We start from the raw sequence: 10193 nt of genomic DNA, 5'->3' as shown, positions 1-10193 counted from the left end.
CGCTCGCGCGCCATGGAGAGCTCGACGGAGGAAATGGCGCGGCGGGGGAGATGAGAATGGAGCGGGGCAAAGAGGGCTCGGGGCGGACGAGCTTGACGGAGACGAGATGCGGCAGCGCTCCGGCGTGGCTCGGGGGCGCTGCGGCGAGAGGAAAAAGAAGGAGGCAAGAACGGGGTGGATGGGTGCGCGTGCTCCGCCGCTCCCTCTCTCCCCCCACTTATAGCCTGCGGGCTATGAAGCCGAGGGGGCGGGCGTGGGATTGTGGGATTAACTGTGCCCACGACCCCACGCTCCCACCTTTACCGCGCGAGTTACTGCGCGCAGTAACTCCGTATGGAAACTCAACCGCTCGCCTCGGCCGCAGCGGATCCGCTGGCGTGCCGAGGCCCGGTGGTGGCGGGCCCGGCCCGCAGTCGCGTCCCATCACGCGCGTGGGCTGCCAGGCTGACCCGGCTGGCTGGCGCCACGTGGTGCACCCACGACAGGCGGCGGGTCTAGAAGCTTAGCTAGCACGCCGCCTAGTTCCCGCCGTTACATTCGAAATTCCAGATAGATCCGACTGGACGCGTCCGACTCCCCTCAGGTGGCTTGCCAGGAGTCGGATGAAGCTTCCACCCATAAGCACCCGGAGGGGGAAACTGTTGAGGCTTCTCGGCTCCTCAGCCGCGGCGCCTCACCAGCTTCGGGGACTACTGTCGGAGTAATGGGCCACGGGTAGCCTAACCCGAGTCCCAGAACCTTTCAAGACATCGGGGCCAGCTGCGCCCCTCAAGACGTCAAGATAGAGCGCCGCCTTCTGGTGGCCGGATGGCCAAACGGCCGACTGTCAGAAGACGACCATGCTCAGGAAGGCGGCTCCAAGACGGGCCGACTCCTAGCAGGCGGCCTCCAGAGAGGCCGACTCCAAGCAGTCGGCCCATGGCGCCCTCAAAGTTTGCGCCCTCATTAAGAAGACGAGACAGGGTGAGGCTACAGTATAGCCCATCACCCCCGTATCCAGGGCCGGGCGTGGCCACAGTGCTCCGTATAGGCGGAGATCTCCGCCCGGCGCGGCACTGTTGCCACTCGACCCCTGACGTCACCCCTGTCAGGCGGAGCCCTGCTCCCACGACCGCTTGTCGGCACGGCCTGAAGACGGCGGGCCCTACTAGGCAGCGAGAGTCCGGAAGACGGTTGAAGCCTCACCAGTCGAACCCGAGGGAGGCCGGCTCCTAGCGGTCGGCCCGTTCCTTCCTCGGGGCCCCACGCGCCATCAACCAGATAAGACGCGGTGTGGCTACAGTGATCTCCCACCAAGCGGCGGGACTGTAGCCACGCCCCCCCAGACCAAGCCTGCGTCATTAGCATCACAGCTACAGTAATCAGCAGCCGGCAAGACCCGCGAGCGGCGGGAGCGGCCTGTCGGCGCCGTACCAGACCAGTCGGCAGGGCCCACCAGACGGCGGGCCCCAGCAGCCGGCGGAGAAGCCGGCGACCAGAGATACTGACGGCGGGTCCTACACCCGGCCGGATTACCATTGTACCCCTGGGGGTAGGCCTATATAAACCCCCCAGGGCACCCATGCAAAGGGTTCCAACCTGTTAGAATTAGACTCACACCTGGGGGGAGAGGAGAGCAAGCCCTGCCTTCTTCTACCTCTAGCATACAGCTCGAGGAGCACCTTTGTACACACTAGTGCCTTAGTGATCATGCGGAGACCCCGTAGAGCAGGACTAGGGGTGTTATCTCCTAGGAGAGCCCCGAACCTGGGTAAAGTGCGCCGGCGTTCGTGTCTACGCCTCATCCCACTTCCAGGCACCGGCGACGTTCTACTCGCTCCCACCATGATAAGCCATCCATTGGCATATGTCGCACCCAACCCCCGACAGCCGTTCTTTTTGGAGGCTGGCATGGGTGCCGCCCGCCCGCTGGGCCGCTGGCTGTGTGCCGGCGAGAAAAACATTCATTTTGGAGGCCGGCTGTGTTGCCGGCCGCTGGCTGTGTTGCCGGCGAGGACAACTATTCATTTTGGAGGCTGGCTGTGTTGCCGGCGATGGACGTGTAGACCGCTGGCTGTGTTGCCGGCGTGATGAACTGGGGCCGCTGGCCTGATGAACTAGGGCTTGGCATTTAAAAGTTGCTCCTTTTTTTAAAATAGACGCGGACAGGATGGGGCAAACGGATGTGGCCGCGTGCTAGGCGCACGGCCATCGCATCCCAGGACACGCCCGTACACGACCCCATTGCCCTACCCAAACGGACAGAATCCGGACAAAACGGATGTCTGTTTGGGGTTGCGCGGTGGAGTTGGCCTTAAGATCCGTGCTTGAGCCGCTTCTGCCCGCTCACTCAAATGATGATCTCTTTCACGACGTCATCCACTGGTCCTTGACCTCAGCGGAGACGGTCGCCCGTCGTCGCCACAGCAAAAATGCCAAGGCATTGCGGCTAGGCGTCAGGGAATCTGAGCGGCTAGCACGGCGAAGACTCGTGCCGCCCAACGCCTAGCTGGTGTTGGGGATATCGTGCGATATAATGCCAGGGGGTGGCTTATCATGGATGGGGACAAAAGTACATCACAGGGCTCTAATGCCTGGGAATCTTACCCGGGGCTCTCGTAGGAGATAACACCCCTAGTCCTGCTCTGCGGGGTCTCCGCATGATCACTATCTCAACAAGGTAGCTACAAGCTTGCTCCTTGAGCTGTTTGGTTAGAGGAGGAAGAAGAACAAAGCTAGCCCTACTTTCATCTCTATGTGTGTGTCTGATCTCTAAGGTTCTGAACCCTTTGCATGGGTGACCGGGGATTTATATAGGCCTACCCCCAGGGGTACAATGGTAATCCGGCCAGGTGTAGGACCCGGCCGTCAGTGTCTCTGGTCGCCGGCTTCTCCGCCGGCTGTTGGGGCCCGCCGCCTGTGGGTCCCGCTGGCTACCGTGATCTCGGCCGGCAGGTAGGGCCCGCCGCCTGTGGGTCATGCCGACTGTTTTGCACTGTTGCCTTGCTCCTGATGACGGAGGCTTTGTCTGGGGAGCGTGGCTACAGTCCTGCCGCCTGGCGGGCGCTACTGTAGCCACACCCCGTCTTATCTGGTTAATGGCGCACAGACTCCGAGGAATAAAGGGGCAGCCTGCTGGAAGGCGGCCCACTCCCGCTGCCGCCTGGTGGAGCGTCGCCACCTTCTAGGGCTCGCCGCCCGCGGGCCGTATCGACGGGCCATCGTGGGAGCATGGCTCCCCATGACGTAGGTGATGTCACGGGCCGCGTGGGAACAGTGCCGCGCCGGGCGAGGGGTGTCCGCTTGATACACCGCACTGTAGCCACGCGCTGCCCTGGATTCGAGGGTGGCAGGCTGCCCTGTAGCCACGCCCTATCTTGTCGTGATAATGTGGTGCTAACTTCGAGGGGACGAGGGGCCGCCTGCTAGGAATCGGCCTCCCTCATGGCCGTCCTCTAGGTTCCGCCGCCTTCTAGCAGCCGGCCACTTGAACCAGCCGGCCCAAGAAGGCAATCGCTCATCCGAGAGATGTGAGGGGCGCAGCCAGCCCCGATGTCTTGAAATACTATGGGGGGCTGATGAGGCTACCCGTAGTCATTTACTCCGACAGCCGGCCTTCCCTACTCATCCTCGTCCACTAATGGCGCGGCCGCCGCCGGCACCAGCGATGAATGCCCCGCCCCCCAAAAAAATAGCAGCATATGCCGAAAAGTACTACCGCCTGTCCGGAGACCCCAAATGGTGAAGCCGGGCGGGTCGCCTATCTATCCTAAGTCGTTTATTACTCATTGATTGTATTGGATCGATGAACTCAGTATACTTTGTGAATTTGGTATATCTATGTCTGATCCGATGAACTCAGTATACTTTGTGAATTTGGTATATCTATGTCTGATCTACGCTAGGTTCAATTTATCTACGTATTGTTGACCATGTTGGAGTTTAATGTATTAGGGGTTCGGACCACCGCCGTCCGCGGCGAAGACACGGGGGCCAAATTTAGCAAGTCCATTTGTAGATGCTCTAACGGAACCCCGTTTAGTTTCAAAGAAATTTTCATGTGAAACCCAACCTTAACATCCTACGGTTCAAGTTTGCTATGTCGAGTGGCCCAACATGGATCAACAGCATATATAGACTGGAATAAGGAAGATGCAACAGCAAGAGGACGGGCAAGCCGCACCTGCGGCCCTAGTTTGCTCTACTAGATGTCTAAAATAAAACCCAGTGACCCAGAATGTAGAATAGCACGAACAAGCGCACAGTAAACCAGCATCCACATGCATTCCTGCTACGTGCACCACGGCACCAGGACCCCAGCTGGCAGATACATACATCATACATTCTGCTACAGACATCTGTACGGGCACAGCATGTTCAGCACTTCAGCTACTACAACTACAAGGGTTTCTCCTACCCAAGTTACCCAGCAACGCCTACTAACCGGCGGCAACGGCGATGAAACCAGAAGGCAGCCCAAAATGGGACACAGGCGACCGACATCGTCGAACGCATCGCCGCACCGATCGCACCACCGTCAAACGGTTACTACCACTACAGCGTTCCAAAATACAGGGAACCGTCGACCTCATGACCGGAGGCCCGAGGAGCGGACCCTTCACTCGTCCGGCACCACCTCCATGTTCTGCTCCTCGTACCTCACCCCGACCAGGAACTGGATGCTCACCTGCACAACCAGGACGGCATTGTCATCGAAACAGATCACCCCCGAACACATACATCACCGTTGACGTCGAGTTTGGTATGAAGGGCGTACCTGCTTTGGGTCATACACGGCGAACTCGTTGTACTCGAGCGGCCCGTGCTCGTTCCCCGACGGCACCAGCTTGCCGCAGGGCACCTTGACGCCGTCCCTCCAGGTGAGGTGCTCCGACTCGTCCGTCGTCTTCCTCCCCACCCCCTTCACGCCAAGCTTCTTCTCCTCCAGGGATTTCACATCCTATATATCGTGTCCAAAACAGAAGGACAGCATCAGTAGTGAGTAACAACAGGTTTAAAAACATCCTGACATATGTGGGTATGCATTACACAGGGTGGATCGAGTACCTCTGCTCCTGGTGTGCCTGTTATCTCTTTGATCTCTTTCCCCAGAGAGGCCACTGCCAAGACCAGGTATCCTTCTGGACGGTCCACCGCCGTATAGCCATAACGAGCGGCTTCAGCCGCCGCGTCCGAACAGACTATGGCTCGACCAAACTGCACCAACAGCATATGAGATTTCAGCACCATGCTCAGCCTATCTACTGGCACAGGGATCGACCACGTAACAGAAGAATTACCATGTATCCGGGCACAGGCAGATGACAAACAGCAGGCAGGAAACCTTTATGCAGATGCCTAAGCAGGTTTGAGCTTCTCGTTCCTGAGCAAAACAAGAGGTTGACAAGTTTAAAAATCAAGTGACAATATCAGCAATCAGCAACACATCAGGTGACCACAAGATGCACGGACGTACCACACCAGAGAAGAACTTTGTTTGGCAGTTTCTTTATTTCTTCATAAGAAGGGAATGCACTGGATTCAACAGCATATATCCGATCCACAGACACACCGTAGACCTGAAAGAGAGCAGATCATAAGCCAGTACCATGGGTGAAGAAAAGCTAAAAGCATAGCAGAGTACGACATATTACCACGTCGTCGACCTTGACCGGTTCATATGTTTTCTCCAGGTACTTGACAATCATCTTGTAATCCTCTGAGTCTTCAGGAACGCTGTTGATTGAACAACCCAGTTTCTTGTAGCATTCGGACAGCGGATCATCTAAGGTTGAATCGAACATATCTCCTATGAGATGAGACGCAACATTTATATCGCGGATCGTCTCGAAACCAGAGGCCACCTGCATTCCAAACAAACCTTGAGATCATCATGAATAGGTCAACTGACTGGAGATGGTGTGAGAAGTGTGGCATGCAAACGTACATTGTCAGCAATCTGTTCAAACCCCCTCATTATATACGGCCGAGTTGTGGGGAACAGGGTGAACCACTTGTTGCTTATCTCTATCCACAATGCATCAGCAGCAGGGCCAGACTCCGGCGCTGCTTCCGCGTCTCGGATCCATTCAAGTAGCACTTCCTCCCCTGCCAATTGGAACAGTTGATGATATAGACTGACACGTGAGGCAAGCAGAAATGTTTGAGGGCAAACCTCTCTTCAAATGGAGATCCGTAAGCATCCCAACAGGAAGATCAGGCAGATCCTGGGCCATCTCTGTCAGAGCATACCTGTGACACAGACCAGTAGGTAACATTTTTACCATCTCTTGGCAAACTGATGGCCCCTAAATTTAGGAGGCTATACTATTACATCCATTTCAATGATTCCCCAAGAAACATAGACATGTTGTTTTCCAATTATTTCCCTAGACAAATTTAATCGACATTTTCAACTAGCGACACAGAAGTTAACTGATACCTATATATTTCTTGTCCGCACAGTTGCTTTAGAAGAAAAGAAATGGCAGGGTCAAGCTTGCAGTGTGCTGCTGCAGCTCCCAGCTGACGGAGTGCTGCACCTCCATGACGCACGTCAAAACCAACATCCTGCCAAGAAAAGAAAAAAAACAGTGATGTTTCTGGGTGCTACTCCAAAGCATGGAACCAGAGAAAGAAGAAACTAAAAGATGTACCATGTCTAAGGGGTACATCTTCATACTCTTCTTCTCAAACTTCTTCTCTCTCTCCCATGGCTCGAACTCATTTCCAGTGACCTCCTCAAATAGACGGGCAAATTCCTTGATAGCATCATTGACACGGTTACCAAAATCCTCGACCCGTTCCTCTGCCATCTGATCATGGCCAATTGGACCCTTCTTGTAGAAAAGGTGCAGCTGTTTTTCAGGTAGCATGATCAGCTGCATAATGCAGAACCTGCATAGATAGAACAGTTTCTAAGTGCTTGAATCAATGTACACTTCACCTCCACTCAGGCCTCATCGCATATGATATAAAACACAGAAGTACATACTGGTTCATCTCAGATCCTAACTCGCAAATTGAACACGCGCAGTTGTAGATGATGCCATCCTTCTCGAAGATATGCCCACCGTCCTTGTCCAGTTTAGAGTCCTTGTGCACCGATCGTTTGCCAGCAAGTTTCAGCTGCCCAACCAAAACAGAGCTATTGATTACCTGACTGGAGCTGCAATTATTGAAAGTGCAGAAGTAGAAGGCAACTGATTACCTCTGCAGCCAAAGTCTCGATGGCCTCCTCGCTTGGATCAAGCTTGTCCAGCGGCAGTCCTCTGCCCTCCGGAACAACATCCGATACAATATCATAAGCAGCCAAAGGCTGGGCTTCCTTCTTCTGAATGCTATCAACTATCCAGTTCTCACTCACTACTGGAGTTCCACGCTCCCTGCGCATGCATGGTTCAATTGTGAAACGAACACATGATCAGAAAGCGTAATGTGCAGGAGGTAACATTCCATCTAAAGTAAAAATTAAATAGAAATGAACTGCTTCCATATGTGCTAAACACATTTTGGAGCATTGACCATATTGGAAGACAAGAAAGTGAACGGCAAGGGATTATTACAGTGCTTCAGCAAATCCTCCTGAGCCCCCCTTGTCTCTCTCGGCTGGAGAAGCAACTACACATGTGACACCTGCAAGGCAAAGGCACAGACATCAGCAACGGCAGCAGTTCATAGATGATGCAACAGAAAGGATAGTCCTACATGACACCCACCAAGCACAGAATTATTCACTTTCCCTCCATGGTTCAGAATCTGCTCCTTGAAATAAGCCTGGCCATTTTCAGAAGCAATAGAATCAGATATGTGCAACTCGTAACCATAATGTAGAAGGGGGGACAATGTTCAAATACTATACGTGTGAGCGTGACATCCGTCCGGACAATGCAATCATCATGCCCGAGAAGATATGTGCCTCTTCGTCCACATCACGCTTAGGGTACCCCTTCCCTTCTTGCTGCTTCAGCCACTGCAGGGGAACAAGCCAATTATTTCAGATTGTAGACCGCTCGCCAAGTGAATGCAGCACTGGTAAAAAAATATACTAGGAAGAGTGTGGCCTCATTACCTTGTTCACAAAATCATTGCTGATGTCCTCCGGCACCTTTATAGGATCAGACCTCCTTGGAGGATTGCTGCTGCTGAAAATGCAGCTTGCCCACTCACTGTATTTGCCAGTGCACTTATACTTCCACCCCTTGCACTCGAGCTGGCCACCACACATTGGGCACTTCTCAAGCGGCCCGTAAAACATCATATCCTCACTGAAATCGTCAAGCATGTTGTTAACATTTGGCAGAACATTTAGCATCTATGAGCAAATCATCAAGCATGTTGTTAACATTTCACTCTGAATGTCAAATGGACTAATACCAGATTTGCACAACTGCATCTTCTGGTCCAGAAGCGTCTTGATCATTGGCTTCGAGGATCTTGCGCATGTCCTCCACGGAGAGGTGCTCTCTTATGGCCTTGCAGAAGTCTTCAAACTCTTTCGTTGAGTTTTCCTTCCCATCTAGCTCAGACTCCCCACCCTTGAGCTTCTTGGTCTTCGTTGGTGCCTCCGGCTCGACCGGCTTCTTGTTCTTGGAGGGTCGCTCCTTTCCCCCTTCCTGCTCTTTGTGCTCTTCCTTCTGCCCTTTTGGGGCATTTTTTCCTTCTTCAGCCGCATGAGTCCGTGATCTTGTCTCGTGTACCTCCAAGGACATCAACATTTTCGTGAGCAACATACAGATACTAGGGGGAAAAGAAGTGAGCCATACATTCGATTCAACGGCTACGGACCTCCTTTCCGGAGATCAAGTTTCTACTGGCCTAACCACGGGTCTTGATCACAAAGTTCTAAGGTCAATTCTCTAATGAGAACAGACTCTGTCCACAAGGGCCATCAAGCCAACCATATGGAAGGACCCAGTCCCACATTCCCGCTCGTGTTCCGTTTTCCTTGTGGTTCCCGTAGTCGAAGCAGCTTAAAGAAGGTCAGGTTTGGAACTCGTGAGGGATGTTTCGTTGCATGTGGATCTTCCGCGCCTACTTTGTCCTAAATTTGGAAATTATGATGTATTTTTTACATCCTCAAGGTTCATGCCACATGCGAGTAATGCCTGAGGAATACGCCATCATAATTTCTGAAGGATGGTAAATAACTCGAATCCATTATATATGAGGACATTTCAGAGTCGGAAACACAGCAAGCTAAACTACACAAAAAGAAATGCAAGAACACGGAGATATTTGTCATACACATACATCAGAAAGGAAATAATCAAAAAACAATTCACTAAAATCTAAATCTAGAACTCTTGGTTCTAGTAAAGCACACCCCCTCTCAATACGAATAGCAAACTTTATACAGATAGGAGTGACCAGTTACTGCCATTATTTTTACATCCTCGAGATTCTTGCCAGATGCAGTAATGCCCATGTTCACAGTTGAAACTGGGAAATAAGTCGGACCACAAACATCACATACGAGGGCATTTCAGGATCAGAAAACAAAGATAGGTGGAACAAGAGGTCATCATAATCCCTAAAGGATGGTAAATAACTCTGAATCCGTCACCTACGAGAGCATTTCAGAATCAGAACCATGGCAAGCTAACTGCAGACAGAAAAGGAAATGCTAGTTGAACTGGGACAGGCAGCAAGAACTCGTCGGTGTGCTTGCCTGATCCATTGCAGCCATGAGCAACCAAGGATCGAGCAAAAAGACGCGACCAAATCACTAGATTAGCAAGAACGACTACCACAGGGCAATGTCAATCGGCGGCGTTTAGAGAAATGCATAGAGCGGTTCAGAGGACGACGCGGGAGAGCGGTACCATGGTGGCCGGATTGCGGTGAGATGGAGGCGCCGAGAAGCATCAAGGTCCCGGTCCGTCCTTATCCCGGGGCCTAAATAGGCGGGGCGGCGAGCAGAGCAGGGGGGGGGGGGGGGGGGGGGGGGGGACTGGGGACTGGGGACCGGGAGGAGTTTGGGTGTCGCCGCCCGTGCGCTCCAGGTGTGGCCTCGCCCGCCTGTCCCCGTGACACGTCGCCTGCCGCCCGCTCTCATGCAGCCCGCTCTCGGCGAGCGCACCGAGGAGGAAGTGGGAGATGTGGGGGGAAACCAGCAGAGCCAGTTGGCAGAGGACCTCGGAGGCTCGGATGCGGTCGGATGAAACCGGCCGCGGTGTCCACCTCCGATTTCTCTGCCTCGTTATTAATTTTTA

The 10193-nt window shown here is 53.5% G+C and overlaps 1 protein-coding gene across 2 annotated transcripts; it reads right to left on the bottom strand.

The window, feature by feature from the left end:
- Positions 1 to 4207: 4207 nt before the first annotated feature.
- On the bottom strand, positions 4208 to 9947 carry LOC123182574 (protein ADP-ribosyltransferase PARP3). Of its 2 annotated transcripts, XM_044595203.1 has the most exons (18): positions 9804 to 9947; positions 8356 to 8678; positions 8051 to 8246; positions 7841 to 7951; positions 7698 to 7755; positions 7545 to 7614; positions 7190 to 7364; positions 6974 to 7107; positions 6636 to 6876; positions 6422 to 6549; positions 6155 to 6231; positions 5927 to 6087; positions 5634 to 5843; positions 5456 to 5558; positions 5280 to 5362; positions 5047 to 5196; positions 4757 to 4939; positions 4208 to 4666 (listed from the first exon to the last, which is right to left on the bottom strand). In XM_044595203.1, exons 1-18 carry the CDS (start codon positions 9804 to 9806, stop codon positions 4598 to 4600), a joined length of 2475 nt encoding a protein of 824 aa, XP_044451138.1. In that variant the 5' UTR covers positions 9807 to 9947; the 3' UTR covers positions 4208 to 4597. The 2 variants fall into 2 exon arrangements, with proteins under 2 accessions (XP_044451138.1, XP_044451137.1); XM_044595202.1 differs by lacking the exon at positions 9804 to 9947 and having other exon boundaries at positions 8356 to 8711.
- Between the last annotated feature and the right edge of the window lie 246 nt (positions 9948 to 10193).

Source organism: Triticum aestivum, chromosome 1D, assembly GCF_018294505.1.
Source record: "Triticum aestivum cultivar Chinese Spring chromosome 1D, IWGSC CS RefSeq v2.1, whole genome shotgun sequence".
Classification (NCBI taxonomy): domain Eukaryota; kingdom Viridiplantae; phylum Streptophyta; class Magnoliopsida; order Poales; family Poaceae; genus Triticum; species Triticum aestivum.
The sequence above is the reverse complement of the archived record's forward strand: the minus strand, read 5'-3'. Positions and strand labels throughout refer to the sequence as shown.

Bases quoted from the DNA above. Each gene is read 5' to 3' on its own strand.
- LOC123182574 (XM_044595202.1), bottom strand. From the start codon at position 8,711: ATGTTGCTCACGAAAATGTTGATGTCCTTGGAGGTACACGAGACAAGA. The intron at 7,615-7,697 runs GTGGGTGTCATG...TTTGCCTTGCAG, and splicing joins AGTGAATAATTCTGTGCTTG to GTGTCACATGTGTAGTTGCT. The intron at 7,365-7,544 runs GTAATAATCCCT...ATGCATGCGCAG, and splicing joins GGAGGATTTGCTGAAGCACT to GGAGCGTGGAACTCCAGTAG.